Below are 21089 nucleotides of genomic sequence, written 5' to 3' on the forward strand. Positions count from 1 at the left end.
TTCTGTATACAGTATCGTTAGACTATTATATTATTGCACGATGGTGTTATAACAAAAAAGCCATCAAAATAATTATAATTCACACGAATAAGGAACAATGTTTAGAATGGTCAAAGATTGGTAGGTCTGGAGCCAAGTATAATAGTTGAGTATACCAAAACACAATTCATTCATAAAAATTCGGATTTTTGGTATGTGAAAAATATTGTTTAAGTTTGAAGAACATCTTTTCTAGGAAGTTTTTGTCGAAACTTCTTTGTTCTTCTTTGTAAGATCTTATATTTCCATATAAGAGGAAAATAATAGTATTACGATGCACAGAAAACCGATTATGATTTCATTGATAAACTAGCTAACCCAGCGTGGCTAGTCACGTTCCATAAGAATTTTCAAGCAAAAACCTCTTTCAAAGATTAATAATGTTTATGTTCAATTGCAAAATGATAACATGGATTATTATGCCATTGGTGTATGAATAATAATATGCCATTGGTGTATGAATAATAAGCTGAGACACGCATGATATTTATGAACGCAAAATCGCCCAAATTTATGCTCTAACCATACTCCATTGTTATAGTGCCGTTATTCTGATCTGAAATAATTACAGCCTTAAATGCTGTTGTGAAATATTTCAAAAGTTCCAGAAGCTTCTATAAATTAGAGAGGAGAATCTGACTGAAAATTCTAGAATATTCTATTGAATCCCGATTAACCAGTGCTACAATTTCTGTATAGATTTTTGTGCTGCGATGGCGATCGTCAACGATGTACAACGAATCGAATTGTAATTAGGGGACTATCGACTAATGAATATATCGAGTCATCGAACAGGAATGCTTTGGAAAGCTGTTTTAGGGGACCATTATAGTTACCATAAAAACATATTTTTATTTTGCCTTCATAAGTCGATATCGAACCATGGAACATCGACTCAAGAAGGTTGTGTAAATAAAAAAAAACTAGAATATTCGGCCCACAATCATGTTTATCTTTCCTTTGCAAATATCTTATTTGTTTTTGAACCTTATATTGAAATGACGAAACCCGTAATGAATCACATTTTCAACTTGCATCGGAATTTATGTGCGGTCGAACAGCATAAAGTTGGTTTGTATACATTTTGATTACCGTCCAAGTTCATAAAACCGGAAAACTACAATGATAAAAAGATCGTGACTTTTATAAGAATTAGGAAGGACAAAGCTCCGGAAAACTCTAGAACACCCTGTGCAATAGCTGTTATAGTGCTCCACAATTTGCAATAGGGTCCTAAAATGGTTAATTTAATCTTGTTTTCATTTAATAACACGAAAGATCATATTACTGCAACTACTTTAGCAATTTTTTCTCGCTCAAATAACGGATATATCATATTTAAACTTTAATTTCAAAATTGGATCCATAAATGAACCTTGACACTTGAGATCATGTTTGACGTTCGCTTAGTCGACAAAAATATCACAGGGGTTTTAGTTTTAACACTGGGGTTGTTGCTATCTGACATTTCGGAAGGGACACGGAAAACAAAATACACCCGAAATTTGAGTTCAAATCAAGGAGTGTGACAAAATCTATAAAAACATAAAAAAATGTTTTTTGTACTTAAACAAATGAAAAACATTAAAAAATTGAGTAAACATGTGTTTTTGGCCTGAACGTAAGCGTTTGGCACTAAAATTGGGACAGGGCTTTAGGACCCTATTGTAATGTTGTTACATTCAAATGGACTTTTGCAGTGCTCTTAATTTGACTGTTGTTGTGCTCTTAAATTGCTGTTGTATGCTGCTCAATGAAACCTTTCAAAGCGTTACTGACAGACAGAAAACTCTGGGATTTTATATACATGATAAAAAAGATATAGCATAAACAAGGTGTCCTCTTTATAAAATGATTAGTCTTTAAAACATGAAAACTCTGTGGAATCTTCTGCTGGTGCTATTCAAAGAAAACAAGATCACGGTTCTACTTTCACATTGATAAAAAAATATCGATCCAATGCTGATGAATGCTACCCAGAATGAGCCGATTATAAGAAACCGTGCCCCATATATGGGATTAAATTTTAACCATGGTTTTAATATAATAGTAAAAGAGTTTTCTATAGATGAATCATCATTATACACACTAAAATTATTTTACGGATTCCTGTAAAATCTCAACAGCTGAACAGTTCGGTGAAATAAATTAACGGAGTACGGTAAATTTTTACAGTGTTCGGTGAAAAATCACCGGTATCCGTAAAATTTCGACGGAATTACGGTGTTTTATTTCACCGAACTGTTCAGCTGTTGAGATTACGGTGAAATTCACCGTATGAGCTTAGTGTGTATGTATCGACTTTTCAAACTCTGAACAATTGATATGATTCAGAGAAAAATATCCAAATCAGGGATAAATAATAATTTATCAATCATTTTTAAATTCCGTGAAGACCATTCTTAAGATTACTCTTAAGAATCGTGAAGATTTTCCAGAATGATGAGATGTTGACTCTCAAAAATGCGTAAGAAATTCCATGCAGCCATGTTTGGATTCTTGAATCTTTATCCAAACACGGACAGACTATTACAGGGTGGCCACCAAATATCCATTTTGAAATTCCCGCTTTTTTCCCGGTTTTCCCGGTATTATTTTCAAAATTTTCCCGGTTTCTAATTGGGAGCCCATACGCATAAGAATGACCCTTTGGTCATTTTTTCAACTGAATTTACTGAAAATTCTACTTCAAGCTGTCCAATAAAAAATAATATTCGAGTTTGTTTTTTTGGTTCCCGTACAATTAGTATGAAAAATTGCTGAAAATACTTGAAACTCAAAACTAGGTTTCTGTCACTTACAGCCATATGCTTCTAATCCCCTCAATGGTGCCAATAGGATGGCTTCTACTCTTGGCATTTTTGATTCACTTCAACAACTAGCAGTCCCGGCAAGCGTTGTAATGCCCAGGCGTTGAAAATAGTACCAAAGATTATGTCAAATTTACATTACCCGTTTTCTCAACATTCTTGGACGAATCTTCGAAAAAATTGTTCAAATCGGTCGTCCCCTTCTCAAGCCAACTCGTGACATACGAACACCATTCCACTTTCATTTATATAGATAGATATGCCCCTCTTGTGCATCTCATTACACTATTTGAAATGTTTCAATCTAAAATCTTTCATTTTTTTTTCTTCATACAAAAGAAAAGTTCACTAAAGCAAATAAAGTTTAAGGTGACGATGAACCACTAAACTAAAGTAGCTAAAGAAAGTTATGAATCCAATATGTTCGAGGCTTAATTCTGCCAGGAGTTTTGAAACTCTGATTTACAACTTTGAGTCATATGTTAGTGAAAAAATCAAGCCCTGGTAGTGAGAGAAAAAAAAAACGATTTCGAAATATTACCAACCAATTCGAAACATTTCTAAGAACTTTAGTGTAGCAAAGTAGACTATTTAATGTTATTTTTCCAACAATACGGATTATCAATGGAAATATAATAAACCATATCAACTTTCTACAACTTTTATTTGGTGGTTTGTGAATTTACAGCTTTAAAGTGTTCATTTAAAATGTTTTTCCCGGTGACCATCTCAAATTCCCGGTTTTTCCCGTCTTTTTCCCGATGGATTCAAATTCCCGTCTTTTTCCCGCTTTTCCCGTTTTTCCCGGTTCGGTGGCCACCCTGCTATTATTTTTTAAAATTATTGATCAATATTTTGCTTAGCTGAAAATAACAGCAGAAGGAGTGACGATAGTCAGCTAAAATTCATTAAACATTTCACCATTTTTGGTAAAATTGATAGATCAATTCTTCAAAATTTGAGTTTCGTAATGTTAAGCGAAGCTTTATTGTAATATCAATAGAAATTAGTTGTTTTTCCTTTTTAGAAAACCTTTGTTATTCCATACACAGCAACTTTGTTGTAAAAAGGCATCAGATTATAAAATATGATTCGAACATGAGATTTTGACAGTTAACTGCCAATTTTTCTTATAAAATTTTCTAAAATCGTCATTACCTCAAGAAAGTTAAAAACGTCTTTTTCAAGAACCTTGGTTCTGTTCCAAATGATCTAAGGCCTGATTTTTTTTTAATATATAAACGGCAGTATGGCAAACAAAGTCAAAACAAAAGTTTTGTCATGATACCTGAATCTGAAATATCAAAACCGTAGAGAACAAGATTTTTTTCTCGCGACCCACCAACGACCGGCTTACGACCCCCCTGGGGGTCGCGACCCACAGTTTGGGAAACTATGCTCTAAAGCATGACTTTAAATCGACAATATGTTGAGCATTATTATTATAAGTAAATTTTCTGGGATGTAGAAAAAATATTGTTCGGAAAAGATCTTCACGAGTTTTATATAGTTATGCGGCTTGGCAAACCTCTGAACGAACACCAACACCAAAATATCCACTTAAGGGTTGAAGAAATCATTTCGTGACGCGTTCACCATTATTTTGCGATTATGTTGTGCACATAAGTTTTTTGAGAATTATTATTTATGTATATCAATTCCAAAAATATGGAAAATCTGGCTTTGGTGTAAAATGTTGAGTGCGATAATTAAACCTTATTGTAATTTCTGTTAATTCCAGTTAGGTACTATTGCATCTTCTTTACAAAAAAAATATAACGGTAAATGTAAATGACTGCTAATAAGAGCGGTTTAAAATTTAAAAAAAGTTTGAAATTCCAATCCCCATATCTTTCTTAGGGGTCGTCCATAAACCACGTGAACATTTTTCCTGACTTTTCAGTCACCTCCTCCCCCCTCGTGCTTTTGTGTGGTTTTGACGAATAACCCCCCGCTCGCCCAATGATCATGTGTTTCATTTGTTCATGAATGAAACAGATATTTGAAAAATGGGAGAAGAGATATTTATGAATTGGTTTGCGAAATGTGAGATTATAGTGTGACAAACTTCTGCAAAAATCCCTAACAAAATTAGCTCAAAAAAGATTTGTTTCTACTGCAGTGTTCCTTATTATTGTTTGAGGAATTAGTTTTCACTTAGAGATAATTTTGTATTAACATTAGAGTACTAACATGTGGGGAACATTTTTTTTTTCAAATTTTGTCATAGTAATTTCCATAGAAATCTTAATCGTCTTCTAATCGTTGTTGGTAAAGAAGATATGAAATATTGAATTTTAAAACTTTTTTTTTTAATTTGAACCATCCGACTGCTAATGAAACCTTTCAGGTTTAGTTGATGGTGGAATTTTCTTTGAAACACAAATGGGTGGACCGTGGTCTTTGGCTAGATACCCCCTCCTCGCTAAATGATAACATAGTTTATCAACGGCCTCTATTTTGATAAGTAATTGTTAAAAGAATTACGGTAATCCAGTTTGCTGTATGCACACTTAGATGTTTGATTGCAATATTACATCGTCAAATGAATCGAATCCCACAAACCCTGGGTCTCCTACTTCGAGGAGTCTCATACCGTCCCCAACCATGCGACTAATAGGAGACCAAAATGTAAATAAATGAAAAGTAAATCAATCAGCAAACGTCAACGATAAAATTCTGCTTATAAAGCGCCCGACTGTTATAGTCAAGTGTGTTTATTTGTTTCTCCCTAATATACTACCCAATCCAACACGCACGGCATGAAATTCTATTTCCACTGCAAATGTATAAGTCATTGCCGATAATAAAGATATACAAACATATAGATTTTGACTCTGGTATAAGTAAAAAATTCCCGCAGCACCGCGTTGGTACTTTAAATATATTTATAGAACATATCATCTCACCCCTTCTCGCACTTGGCTGTCCAACGGGTGTTGTATTTTGCTCCTCTTGCAGGTTGTCCTCCGTGACAAGATGGTTCCATCTTGTGTGATGTAGAGAACTCCACACATGAGAATTCGTGATAGGCGAGTGGTGTGGGTTTATGTTTAAGGATCCGAAGGTTGCGGTTTCGAATCCAGTTTCTGTTATTATTTTTTTGTTTTTCATATTTTGGTGTCTAAGGCAAATTTCTTGTGGCGGAGCCTTGGAGCAATCGGGTATATGGGGTAGCTAACAAGGGAAGGTCACGATGTGTTACACGGGGTTTTCAACCGGACTATTTTTGTTGGATTCAACATGTCGAAATATGTGAAACCCTAAAGCCTTTCGGGTGAAGAGCCAGGGAGATGTAGTATGTTGTTAACAAAATGTTAATAAAATCTTAAATTTGTTTTACCAAATTAGGATGATAGTGTTGTCTAACACAGATCACCTAGATATAAGAAATGAATGTAATGTTTGGAATGATACTAATAAAGAAATTTAAAAAAAAAACATGTACATCGTAATGTTCTGAATGGCTTCAACGGATGACGCATGAATTTGGATACTAGGTTCAAATAATGACTTATTCAGCAGGTACAAGAATGTTAACACTTTTGACCGGGTTAAATCCGCTCGATAAAGGCAACAAATACATTACTTAGAAAAGAGATAACTTAACTTTATATAAAATGAGTAGTAGAAAATCGGTAAAATAGAATGGTGTTTGATTTTCGATGATGTTATTACTTTCAATAAAAGTAACAATGTTGCTAAATAAATAACTTTACTCAAGAAAATTGTTTTGAAAAGAACAAAATGTTTATTATTTATGTGTGATTTTTTGTGTATTCATACACTAACAAATGAGGCCATTTGAAATCACAGATCTGACTGTTATTTTTTTAGTTTCAGTTCAGTCATTTAAAACGACAATATTTTCACTTGTCCCACTAGTTTCCAAAATTTTCAATATTTACCTTGAACTTTGGCACAAACATTAAATTTAAATATAGCATAGATTTAGTAGGAAACAATCTGAAAAATATAGTAGATCTTATTCATTTTATTTTTTTAAGAACCCTCTCTATACGATTTCCTTTACCCACACGGTACCTTATTTCGATAGTCACTCAAGCAAAATGATTATCTAAATACAGGGACCGGAATCTATTATGATAATTCGCCACAAGAAATCGGGTTGAATTTCATAAATTTGCCTGAAGAACCAAAAAATAAAAACAAAATATATACTCGCGCTTATTCAGAATCGACCCAAGGACCTCCTGATTCATAAACCAGTACTAACTCCACGAACCTATCGACGGCTTGATGGGAGAAGTGACAAAAGCAATATATAAAGCGTTTTATATTGCAATATTCGTTCCATTCCTCTGACATGTCCACCATCCATTTGCCGCGTGACCATTTGCCTAAGTGTGCGTTTCCGATGCCATCATTCGGCTTCGGATTGGTTGTGCAATTGTGTGGGTCGGGCGTAAACATTTAGATTGCTCGAATTTTCAAGTCCAATGTGCTCGATTTCAATTGACGGGTTTGCCCGTCTACGCTTAGGAGGCGAATCTTACCATCAATAGGTGGATTTAGCACCTAATACGCTAGGAGGGAAATCCGCCATCCGAATTATTTTGGGTGTGGCGATGATGGAATTTTCAACATCCTCATCAAGAAACTTCCAGAAAGTAGCTTATCATTTTTAGTTGATATATTCAACAAATGTTTTCAATTAGCATATTTTCCTGACAAATGGAAAAATGCTAAGGTTGTACCAATTTTAAAACCAGACTAAAATCCTGCAGAAGCTTCTAGCTATCGTCCAATCAGTTTGCTTTCCTCCATCAGTAAACATTTTGAAAAGGTTATTTTGAACAGAATGATGGCCCACATCAACGAAAATTCAATTTTTGCCAATGAACAGTTCGGATTCCGCCATGGACATTCGACCACTCATCAACTTTTACGTGTAACAAATTTGATCCGTTCCAACAAATCTGAAGGCTACTCTACTGGTCTTGCTCTTCTAGACATAGAAAAAGCATTCGGCAGTGTTTGGCATGAAGGTTTGATCGTAAAATTAAAAAAAAAAACTTTAATTTTCCAACATACATTGTTAGAATAATTCAAAGTTATCTGTCAAATCGTACACTTCAGGTTAATTATCAGAACTCCAGATCTGAAAGACTTCCTGAAAGAGCTGGTGTTCCCCAAGGCAGCATTTTGGGACCAATATTATACAATATGTTCACATCTGACTTACCTGAGTTACCTCAGGGATGTCAAAAATCATCTGTAGTCGATTGCAAAAAAGTTTGGATATTTTTTCTTCATACTTGCAAAAATGGAAGATTTCTCCTAATGCTTCCAAAACTCAACTAATAATATTCCCACATAAACCATAGGCGCTTTACAGGTTTCAATTCACAACTTGTCTTCTAAAACCGTTTTAAAATGAATCACCTTTTTAACATTTTTTCGCCGTGTACATCGCTTAAATTTTACATACAATGAACTCGTGTTCAAAAACTAGGTAATTTATATTATTTCCCACAAAAATAATTATAACAAAATGATAAGCCGCTTCATTCAGTTACTTTCGACGTTTTTCTACCAGTGCAAAATCGTGTAAATACGTCTTTGTAAGAATACATTTTATTGTTTTATTTTTTTTTTGTATTCTTACACAGTTTTGCTATTACAGCTATGTTCCGTTTTTATCACGTTCCGATTTTTCACGTTCCAATTTTGTCGATAAACTATTTCGTCTTTATCAACACACAGAATTATTTTTTTTTAATGCTTAGAATATAAACTAAAAACTTGTTTGAAGCAATTCAAATGTTTGTCAATAGCATCAGGGTTGAATTTTCGACATTATGTTAGTGTTGAGCACCTACTATACATGGTAGGTGTCAAGTCATATACGATTCAATAAGGTTTGACTCTTTTCTATCCGCTAATCAATTAAAGTTTTGAAACTTACAAGGGAAGGTCACGATGGTGTTACACGGGGTTTTCAACCGGACTATTTTTGTTAGATTCTACATGTCAAAATATGAAAAACCCCAAAGCCTTTCGGGTGATGGACCAGTGGTGTAGGCAGGAGGGGCTCTGAAAGGGGCAATTTTGTACGTATATTATATTATTAAGCTAATTGGCAATTTGACAAAAATATTTTTTAGTATCTATTGTGATGCCAGAGAAGAGAATTGACATTAATGTATGTTTAAAATGTATTTTCCATGCCATTGGCGTAACTAACATGGACTATGGACACCAAAACAAATTTGGTTTTATTAGAATAGTATACAAATACTAAACCCATCCCGATTGCGCCTATGGCATGGAAAATACATTTCAAACATACATTAATGTCAACTCTGTTCTCTGCCATCACAATAGATACTAAAAAAATATTTTTGTCAAATTTCCAATTAGCTTAATAATATAATATACGTACAAAATTGCCCCTTTCAGAGCCCCTCCTGGCTACACCACTGGTCCATCACCCGAAAGGCTTTGGGGTTTTTCTTATTTCGGCATGTAGAATCTAACAAAAATGGTCCGGTTGAAAACCCCGTGTAACACCATCGTGACCTTCCCTTGTTAGCATTGCCTTTTGGACAGAATCGACACATACTTCAACAATCGAAAGTTGCTCTGGCCACGTCCTAGCAACAACTGGATTTTGTGATTAGTTGGATACGTACGTTGCAGAGACCTCTCCTTTTTCTTTCATCACATGGCATCATAGAATTTTCTTGAATGTAATAGAAAAATATGTTCAGTTCTTTGTTATAAGGGATGCAGCTGGGAATGAACGAGTTTATTTTGTTTTCGATAAGACTTTCGACCCCATCATATTTTGGACATTCACCCTCATTCTTGTTTAACTTTCGATCGAATCCTTTTCGTTCGAATCCTTGCCCCACTTGATTTTACTGGCGTAAACGGGAATGCAAAACGGTTTTCTATCGAGAGCGCATTCGAATGTAAACAATAATATGGATGATTACCTTTTATCTCCCAAACTCGATAGCATTGTACAGATTATAGCAAACAGCTATCGATTCCTGTTCCTAGTAATAGGGGAAGAGGTCCAGCAAAAGCAACTTATTGACATTTTTAGAATCTCCATACAATAAGTTTGCCGGCAGAACGTGGAACGTTATAGACAAAAACGGCAACATCAGACCCGCTTCTTTCGGGAGAAAAAAAAACGCCGCCTGGAGGAGACGGAGTGCGAGGAGATGGAACAGCTGTGCCGGTCTCAAGAAACACGTAAGTTCCATCAGAAGGTCAACGCATCCCGCAACGGCTTCGCGCCGCGAGCCGAGATGTGCAGGAATAAGGATGGGAGCATTTTGACGGACGAGTGTGAGGTGATCGAAAGGTGGAAGCAGCACTTCGACGAACACCTGAATGGCGCTGAGAGCACAGGCTATGAAGAACTGGACAACGAAGGAAATGCCTTCGACAGTATCGCGGCCGATGGAAACCAACCAGCCCAGCCACCACTTTGAGGGAGGTTAAGGATGCCATTCACCAGCTCAAGAACAATAAAGCTGCTGGTAAGGATGGTATCGGAGCTGAACTCATAAAGATGGGTCCGGAAAGGCTGGCCATTTGTCTGCACCGGCTGATAGGCACAATCTGGGAAACAGAACAGCTACCGGAGGAGTGGACGGAAGGGGTAATATGCCACATCTACAAGAAAGGCGACAAGTTAGATTGTGAGAACTTTCGAGTGATCACTATTCTAAATGCGGCCTACAAAGTATTTTCCCAGATCATCTTCCATCGTCTATCACCTATAGTAAGCGAGTTCGTGGGAAGTTATCAAGCCGGCTTCGTTGACGGCCGATCAACAACGGACCAGATCTTTACTGAACGACAAATGATGATGATGATGATGATTATTTAGCCACCATCAGCGCAAGGATTACCTATGGCTGCAGAATCATACCGGGATGGAATGATCTACCTGATGGTTTGTTGTAGCAGGGCTAGTTAATATCTTTGAAGACCTTTGGAAGACAACACTAAGGCTGTTTTCTCATGACAAAAGGCTGGCGACCCCACGCACTTTCATCCAGATCTTTACTGAACGACAAATCCTCCAAAAATGTCGTGAATACCAGGTCCCAACGCATCACCTTTTCATCGATTTTAAAGCGGCATACGATAGTATCGACCGCGTATAGCTATGGAAAACCATGGACGAGAACAGCTTTCCCGGGAAGCTCACAAGACTGATAAGAGCGACGATGGAAGGTGTGCAAAATTGTGTGAAGGTTTCAGGCGAACATTCCAGTTCGTTTGGATCCCGCCGGGGACTACGACAAGGTGATGGACTTTCGTGCCTGTTGTTCAATATTGCGCTAGAAGAAGTTATGCGGAGAGCCGGGCTCAACAGCCGGGTTACGATTTGTACAAGATCCGGACAATTTGTTTGCTTCGCGGATGATATGGACATTGTCGGCCGAACATTTGAAAAGGTGGCAGACCTGTACACCCGCCTGAAACGCGAGGCAGCGAAAGTTGGACTGGTGGTGAATGCGTCCAAGACAAAGTACATGCTAGCTGGTGAGGCCGAGCGCGACAGGGCTCGCCTAGGTAGCAGTGTTACGTTCGAGGTGGTCGACGAGTTCGTCTACATTGGATCCTTGCTGACAGCTGACAATAACGTTAGCCGTGAAATACGGAGGCGCATCATCAGTGGAAGTCGGGCACCAAATGTACCGTACAAAACGCTCATAAGACCGGTAGTCCTCTACGGGCATGAAACGTGGACGATGCTCGAGGAGGACTTGCAAGCACTTGGGAGTCTTCAAACGTCGGGTGCTTAGGACGATCTTTGGCGGTGTGCAGGAAAACGGTGTGTGGCGGCGAAGGATGAACCACGAGCTCGCCGAACTCTACGGCGAACCCAGTATCCAGAAGGTGGCCAAAGCTGGAAGGATACGTTGCAAGAATGCCGGACAGCAACCCTGCAAAGATGGTGTTCGCTTCGGATCCGGTTAGTACAAGAAGACGTGGAGCGCAGCGAGTTAGATGGGCAGATAAAGTGCGTAATCGATTTGGCGAGCGTGGGGCAGAACCGAGGATGGAGAGATGCTGCCACGAACCGAGTTTTGTGGCGTGAAATTGTTGATTCAGTGTTATCTGTTTAGATGTTAACTAAATGAATAATAATTTTTAAATTTTATTTTTCAAGTATTGAAAAATAAATTTAAAAAAAATGGTTTCCGATTTTGGCGCGCTTCCGTTTTTGGCAACTAAAAATTTTGATTTTGTTGCCAAAAACGGAACGCCACTGTATTGATAATAATATAAATAAGACACGGACATCGTATTCAGCCATTTAGATGCACAGACTGTGACTTAACACTAGACAACGTTCAAGCATGCTCCAGTGGGAACATTCCTGGCGAAAAGATGCAATGGCTGAAACGGGAATCGAACCCACACCTCGTGACACAATGCGCTTTAATGCCTGATGACACTAACCGCACGCCCACGAGGCCCAAACTTTTATTATTAATGAATAATTATATTTACACAGTAACGGGATTTGTGGTAAGTGTGCCACCTTAAGCAAATTGTTCTCTAACTTTGTCTAAAACTTAAAAAACACACCAATTTAGTCTCATGATGTTAGTTTCACATCTTTTCTTAAGCACTGTGCCATTTTTAAAGAAAATAATTGCAAAAAGTATTAGTTTTGGAGCTCCTCAAATATCATCCAAAATAACCTAATTTTCAACACTATGGGGCAAGTGTGCCACCCTTATGGGGCAAGACGGCCATCGAATGAACCTTCATGTGATTCTACTTGTAATGAAATTTTCTTTATTTCCTGTTAATTTTGCTAACAAAGCAGAGGCTTATTGATAATTTTAAAAATATTTATGAACTATAAGGGAACATATTGCTAAGCTCAAAGAAAAAATATATTTTGTAGTTTTTATAAAAATCAGGGGTGGCACACTTGCCCCAAATTCCGCTAATTACCCGATTTTGTCAGACCCCGATTTTATCTACCCCTGATTTTAACTCCCTTTTTGACCCGATTATAGCATCCTTTTTGCCCGATTTTGTCAGTCCGAAATTTATATTTATTTTAATCCGACTAAACACCAGTATAGACTGGCAACATTAGCGTTAGCGTAGTTACGGTATACTTCGTAGATTGGATACTAGCAACATTCATGTTTCTTTTTAATAATCTCATCCTGACTACTTTCAGGAACAAGGCAGGGGAGTATACCTTGTTCAAATCATAAACAAGAATACTAAAAGCATGGATATCACTATTCCCGGCCACGCCCATCTTTACCGTAACTTGGGATAGGGGAAGGAAATGTTGATGTAGCACTTACTTAATGAAAGGCCACCGACTCAGCGACACCCTCATAAGTGCTACGGAGTTGGAGGTTGGGGAAGATATATTGTCAGGATGGTTCCGGGTGATTTGGCCGAATGCCATTTGGCCGAACGCCATTTGGCCGAATGCCGTATGGCCGAAATTGAAAACAAAAGTGAACTACAGTTAGCATGGATATATTATGAATTTCAAAGAACTCATTCAGCTTATTCATAAAAATAAGAAATCTCATCATTGATATACATAAGCTTTTTAGTGTTGAAGAAACAGTCAGAGCTGAAAGAAGAACATCCTAAATGTAAGCAGTTGGTCAATGCTATGCTAGTGGTAATAGCCACCAGAAGATGTTTTGAACTCGCGTTTGTAGTTAACTTTTGACAGTAACTGAAACAGTTTAAAACTTATTCGTCCTTCTGCTGGATCGGCTTGCTTCGATCCCTCGAATCGTACTAAACTAATATATGTCATAGGTCTGACATCAACAAGTCTTGGCTTCTTCTTTTCACAACGGAGAAACAGTGTACTTCTTTGACGTAAGTGTTCACCGAGTCGTTTATTGCTATATTCAAGAAACGGTGCAGTGTTCAGTTCCCAAGTTGTAATTTTAATCTTAGAAAAGAGTGACATCTCATCTACACTCTTAAAAATAATGAAAATCACTCCGGACGTAATTCACATTATGACTGAAAGGCACATTATGTAAGTGATGAAATCACGTAAAAATGGGTTCTGAAAGATGTATTGAAAGAAAAATGTAATTTTACATGATGAAGGACATGGAAATGATGCCGCTATGATTGACATTTCCCGAATCAGACACCATCGTATTTAAAATGAGACACAAATTCACGTCATTTGGCTCGCTTCTTTTATATGCATCCAAAAGACGTAAAATCGCATGATTTTTTCGGAGTTTGTAAGTTAACCCTTGAGCTAAAAAAATATGTTTTGAAAAGAACGTATTTTAAGCTTTAATTAAATTAATTATGAAAAATATTTCCCTCTTGACAGAACAGCCTATGAACAAAAGAAGGATAAATCTCTTATGAAAATTAAAACAAGTGCAATGCATATAATAATTTATTTCACCAGTACAACGACAAAGAATTGCCGATGATTTAAAGAAGGAAAAATTCCCAATTTAAATATAAGGTTAATCATTGCCGATAGTAATGGAACCAGTATAACTAGAAAGAATAGTCTATGTTTAAAAGAAGGAAATCATTAAAAACTCTTGAAACCTTATTACACCATTGGTAATCCAGTGGCGAATCAATCATCACCTCAGAGTCTTAACGTGAAGTGTGGAGTTCACAACTTCGTCCTGAATAAAAGGGTCGATGTTATCATTCTCTTGGATCTTTTATATAGTGACAAACATGACGTCCCATCACATCATAAAAATCAACAAATTAATTAGCTTATCAGTTATTGGGTTACACTTGTGAATCCTACACATCAGAGTTGTAGCAATTTGATTTTTTGTTCATGATTCGGCCAAACGGCATTCGGCCAAATGACCCTTTCGGCCAAATGGCATTCGGCCAAACGGCGTTCGGCCAAATGGCCGGACACCGTCAGGATTCGCCTAGAAAGCTGGCGATAGACCATAAACATTTGTTGTTTAAGTGTTCTCAATTTAATCTTTTGAAAGCCGGCAATCAAAAGAGAAAACAATAGTTTATTTATAGTATAAATAGTCTTTCGCGAAATGCTTGTCGATTGTGCAGTAATATTTTTGCTCAATAGCCAGTAAAAAGCAAAACCGATCCCTCCAGAGTCATCGGATTGTATAAAATAACGATACGCGTAAAAAAAAATCTCCGGCGACAAAAACACGCGCGAAACCGTGAGCAAAATCTATCGGATGACGCAAAACCGAACTGTCCTGCTTGGGCTTCACGAAGCACTAACCAGCAAGACGCTCCAAAACAGGAAAAAAAAATCTCCAGCGACGCAAACGACGACGCAAAACCGAACTGTCCTGCTTGGGCTTCACGTAGCACTCCCAGTATAGACTGGCAACATTAGGTGCATAAAGTCAATTATGACATTGGCCTTGTCTATACAATTGTAATTGTAATTGTAATTGTATTTTATTAACATAACGTAGGCCTGTTAGTTACACTTTAAATCAGGTCAAGGAAGAACACATTTTGAAAAATACAAAGGAAGATTAATCGAAGTACAATTGATTGTCAAGTACGTCTAATTCTTATCACTAGTGAAAGCGTCTGAAGGACTCCTTGAATGAGTGGATCGATGTTTTGCCTTTGACATCGGCAGGCAGTTGGTTCCAGAAGGGGATCCCAGAAATTAGGACGCTTTTCTTTCCGCTGGTGGTGTGCCTGGGAAGCAGGTATGCTCTCGCTCGTTCCATTTGACCTCGCTGCAGGTGTTCCAGGATGTAATCGGGAAGTTTCTTGTTCCACGCGTTGTACAGGAAGCAACATATCCGACGATGGTAGTTCTCCGGTAGGTCGTGGCCGAGTACCGCATTGCGAACAGCTGCAGTTGTGTCATACCGATTCATTTTGAACACAAATCGAATGGATGACTTGAAGCACCTGTGCAGTTGCTCCTTTAATGCAACCGTGAGACCAGGATGATACACAATGTCGCAGTATGTGAACATTGGTATTATCACCGCCTGCACCAACTTGAGGCGCACTGGTTGGGATAGAACTGATCCAAAACGGCGGAAAGTTCGCAGAGTGTTGTATGCCTTCATGGTTACTCGATTGACTTGCTCCTTCCATTTCAGATTGCTATCCAGCAGCAGGCCAAGGTTGGTAACTGTAGTGCTCAAGGTGATCGTTTGTCCGCAGAACTTGATTTCAGCCCCCGGAACCACCTGGCCGTCTTTGCTGAATATTATCGCTTGGGTTTTTCTTGGGTTGGGAGAAAGTCCATTGACCGATGACCAGTTCGCTACTGCCGCCAGGTCTTCATTCATAGCTTGGACCAGCCTATCTACGTTCTCGGTAGGACCAGACACGTAAATTTGAAGGTCATCAGCATACAAGTGGTACTCACATTTTAGCGCCGAGGGTAGGCTGTTGATGTACATGCCGAACAGCAGCGCGCTGAGGCATGATCCCTGCGGAGTGCCGTCGAACAGTCTCCTATCCGTAGATAACCCATCGCCGTGTTTGACTGCTTGGCTCCTGTTTCCGAGGAAGGATTCAATCAGCTGGGCAGCAGATTCGTCAAAACCAAATTCTTGTCGAAGTTTTTGCTGTAGCCTAGTGTGCCTCACACAATTAAAGGCCAGCGAAAAGTCCACGAGGACCATCACAGTGCAGCAGTTATTGTCAAGGTTGCTGTAAATGTCGTGTACAACCTTCGTCAACGCTGTTGTGGTACTGTGGTGGGCTCTGTATCCGGACTGGTGTTTAGCGAGCAAGCATGGATCTGCTGAGTCTAGGAAGTCGGTGATCTGGGCCAGGAGGACCTTCTCTAGAACCTTCGAGATCGCCGGAAGCACGCTGATTGGCCTAAAGTCTTTTGGTTCGGTCGCATTGGAAGTTTTAGGCAATGGTGTGACGATAGCTTTTTTCCACACGGTGGGGAAAGTCCTGGCATCGATTGTTGCATTGTACAGGTTCACGAGGATAGGGAAGACAAACGGGCATAGCATTTTAACGAATGAGATTGGGATGTTGTCGGATCCGGCTGCATTGGTTTCAATTTCGAACATCTTCTTGGCTACGTCCACTGCGTCGGTATGCCTGAATCTGAAACGATGGAGCGTTGGTCTGGATCCTACATCTACGGCATTACCATTTCTCAAATTAGAGCGGTCCAACGGCTGTCCACCAGTCAACTGTACATGGCCTTCGGAAAAGTACTGGTTCAGTTGTTCGACGTCAATAGGAGTATCAGATGCGGTCTGCTTTGAACTGTTGTGAACCCCATCCCTCCGCAAATTACACCACAGCTTCTTGGCAGGAAGGTCTGGGGAGAAATTTCTGTCCGCGTACCGTCGCTTCGCCGCGGTCACTAGGGTACTTGCTCGATCACGTTTAACACAGTAGTCCCGCCACTGACGATCTCCCCGGGCTCGGTTCGGATTCCTCGAGTACAGCTTGAATGCCAGGTCTCTGAGTGTCACTGCTTGGACGATTTCGTTGGTTATCCACGGAGTACGCTCATCACGAACGAAGACTGTTGTCTGCGGAACGTGACGATCCAGGAGACTTTGTAATTCGCTCGTAACCAGCTCGGCTTTCCTGTTAACGTCTTCGCATTCCAGGATTGCTTGATGGTTTCTGGATTGAAAGTCAGCTTGCAGACGTACTTGGTCCACTCTTCGAAAGTTCCGGAAAATTACCCTTTGCGGGGTGGGTTTTCTTACGCGCATGTCGGCGATGAGATAGACGATTTCATGGTCCGAGATAGAACTACCCGCTGCGGTAGTTGATTTTACAATTGTTTTTGGAGAATCTGTGACTAGGAGGTCGATAGTTGTCGCGGTGGTGTCAGTAATCCGAGTGGGTGGCGTATTCAGAACAGTCAAATTGAACACGTCGTGTAGCCTTTTTACTGCCAAATTGTTGAATGACAACTGGGTCGCCGTGACATTAATATTGAAATCGCCTACTATGTAGATTCTGTCGAAGTTGAGTTCAAGCAGATCCAGCAGGAGTTTTTCATAGTTTTGGATAAAACTAGGATTGTTGGATGACGGGTTGTAGAGAACTACTATCCCAATGTCACAATAGTTGATCTTTGCCTTGACTACCAAGTATTCCAACCTTTGAGCAATTGGAACAGCAGCGTCGAAGGATGACTTAATGACTGGTGTGGCTTTGATATGTTTCGCTACGTATAAACCCACTCCTCCACAGGTTTTTGCTCCACGCCCCCTTCCAGCAGGCAACGAGTGACGAATGAAGTTGTAGCCCGGTACCTTTATAGGGCCCACCGGAGCGGATGATTTGAGTTTGGTCTCGCTGAGTCCGAAAAAATGGTACTGCTTTTTGTTGAGCGTGAGTTTTATTCCATCCATGTGCCGTTCGAGCCCACGTACGTTCAGATGGCCAACTCGAAGATTGTTGCTGTTCGTCATGGTATTGTATTGAGGTATTGCTGTCGTTATTGTTGCGATCTGGCTGAGCTGTTGGCAGAAACGGCGTCGAAGAAGAGGGACGATTCGTCGACAGCAGCTACTTCACCAATCGTGTTTCGACCAGTCAATTCTAGAAGGTGATCGCTGCTGGAAACCACAGTGTATCGTTTATGGTTAGGTAGCCGAACCGATACTGAATCGTTCCGCACAAACACAGAGTCAACGAGTTTCCTGTGCTTGAGCCTTAGCGCAAGGTTCCTGATTCGGAAGGAATGAAGAGACAGAACTTCGTTAACTGTAAACCTGTATTCCAGAGCAAGACCTGTTTGAAGTGCAGAAAGTTTGGCCTTAGTGAAGTTTTCGAAATACAGCTTCAGAACCTTCTCCTTCACTTCTTTGGAGTTGAACACGACAACAATGGTTGGTGAAATGGAACGGTCAGACCACTTTGAGGCCTTCACCGGAATCCTGAAACAGCTGGAAATGCAGGAGTCTGCCTCGTCGATGCCCAAGCACTGGAAAACACACTTCACTAGCACTTTAACGTTCTCTCCCTCGCGAAAGGGAATTTTGTTAATAGCGATCCTGTGATCGTTCACACTTCGCAGACAGGTGTTCGCAAGTTTGGCACCCGATTCAATCACTTCCAATTTCTTCTCAATGTCAGCAACAAGTTCACGCTGCGCTGAATTCTTGTCGTTCAACTGCTCTGACGTTTGGAGCTGATTCCTCAGCTTATCAATTTGCTTCCTGCACGTAGACCGACAAATTTCCAGCTCGGTTTGCACTTTCACAAGCTCCTCCGAAAGCTCACTGATGGTGCTCGTGATTTTCGCTAGGTCGCTGCTCGTTGGGCCAGTGGGAGAGGAAACCTGCTTCTGAACGAGCGTTCCGCGAACGGTGCAATTTTCACAAAAGTACCAGTAGCTACTTATATCCGCTAGTAGTAGACTGCTGACACGTACACAAACGGTGTGGAACCACTTGTCACAGCTGTCACACGAAATCCAGCCGATGTTTTGATTTTTCCGCTTACAGCGCTTTTTGCAACTTGCTTGTGTTGGTTCTTCCTGTCCACAGGTTCCGCATATGTCTTTCGCCATATGGTGTTGGTGATACTTTCACAATCAGCAACAAATCCAATTGGAATTGGGCTCGCGGCGCGGAGAAACGCTAGTGTTCGTCTTTTCACACATTGAGGTTATCCTCAGAAAAAAATATCAGAAGAGTTTTTAACGCGGAATCGGACTGATATTAACGCAATCTTCACCGGAGTCGCCTTCCACGGACCGCACTTCGAATACCGAAAACGCCGAATATCGGAAATTCCGGAAAATACAGTGACTAAAGGAAGAAATAGACGGGCGAAAAACAACTTGACCGAGCCGTGCTAAACACATACAATCATCTAATGACCGAAAGTTTGAAATGTGGAATTTATAATGGATCATTGAAGGTAGTTTTTGCAAGTGCTCACCGCGCCACTGTATATTGGATTTAACATTGTGACAGTATTGCTGTTCTGTCAACACACAAGACAACGGTGGCGCTATCTATGCTTTCCATAGCGGCCGTTTTGGTTATTTTAATGATTCATTATCCATGAAACTGATCAATGTTACCTTGGATTACGGTACATAGAAAATGAAAGTAAAAAAATGTTTTTTTTTTTATGAACAGAATCATAAAACTAAATCTTTAAGTTAAAATAAAACATGAAACCATTCAAGAATGTTTTTCCCGATTTTAGCTCTTTCACGATTTTGGCAACCATAAATGCAGCATGGGGCTGACAAAATCGGGACATTACTGTATTCATATTATATTATGTGTTTACCATTCGAGCTGAAATTTTGCATAATAATTGACCTAGAAAGTGGCATGCAGCCTAAACCCACTCAGATATCAACATACAAAAAAACATGAACCGTGAACCAAAACTTGGGAGCCTCTGCTCTAGCTTTTTGAAGTTCTTCGCCCGGCGCAAATGAGCATTGAACAGTATCCATAAATATCACCCAAGACCGCATCAGTAACTCAGCACACGGGGAACTACTCCAGAAATGTATCACTAATGGTCATATCCCAGCAAATTTGCTTTGTCATACGTAAATGCAAAAGAAAGGGGAGAAAACGCTGCGCACATAAGCCTTACTTACCTCCAGTCAAAACCAATTTGTAGACCTTCTTCCCTTCCGCCGATCCTTCCATGGTGGTCTTCATGATCTTGATCCTTAGATGAGAACCGAAGAAAGGCGATTACACAAAACTTCACTTGATTGCTCTGAACTTCTATTAAAATAACCCAAAAACTGATGCTTACAAAGCGTTTTCACTGCTGAACTGTGTTGAAGAATCGATGCTAAATTTCGGATCGCTTCCTGATATTGGAGATGCCGTTCGTTTTTTTTTTTCTTTACGGAGGCTTTCGGAAGAGCAGCAGCAGTTAGGCGATTTTACCGCACTTTTCTTGCGTTGCACAATCGAAAAACTTAGCACACAAAATCGAACACTACTTTTCACACTGCGGGGGATTGTTGTTGATTTAATTATCAAATAACTTGGTATATATACATTTTTGCAGATTTATTTTTAGGTATATTTTTCATGGGAAAAACGTGTCCAATCCATGCGACTTTTCACTGCCAAATGAGACCGAGTTGTCAAACAGTGATGCAAAGTGGACTCTCTGCCATCGGCAAGCAAAGAGAGCAGCAGGTTGATAAGCGGGCGGAGAGCGCGGTTTCTGCGCTCGGGTACAAACATGCTCCATGTCACCAATACTACTTAAGAGTTCTGGTGGAAAATATTATCCACGATCAGCTGTTCCCGGCAA

At 39.5% G+C, this 21089-nt stretch overlaps 1 protein-coding gene across 4 annotated transcripts in view; it reads right to left on the reverse strand.

Moving 5' to 3' along the window:
- Positions 1 to 20920, reverse strand: part of LOC5573556 (TRPL translocation defect protein 14) — a 93782-nt gene extending 72862 nt beyond the window's left edge. For 3 of the 4 annotated variants that reach the window (XM_021844021.1, XM_021844022.1, XM_021844019.1), the window contains exons 1-2: positions 20577 to 20920; positions 20413 to 20486 (exon numbers count right to left, since the gene is read on the reverse strand). In XM_021844021.1, the coding sequence (XP_021699713.1) occupies positions 20413 to 20476 (64 nt within the window). In that variant the 5' untranslated portion in view covers positions 20477 to 20486; positions 20577 to 20920. Of the gene's footprint in view, positions 1 to 20412; positions 20523 to 20576 lie in introns of all 4 variants that reach the window. The other variant, XM_021844020.1, reaches the window with a different exon arrangement.
- Between the last annotated feature and the right edge of the window lie 169 nt (positions 20921 to 21089).

The sequence above is a fragment of the Aedes aegypti genome, chromosome 2 (assembly GCF_002204515.2).
Source record: "Aedes aegypti strain LVP_AGWG chromosome 2, AaegL5.0 Primary Assembly, whole genome shotgun sequence".
NCBI lineage: Eukaryota > Metazoa > Arthropoda > Insecta > Diptera > Culicidae > Aedes > Aedes aegypti.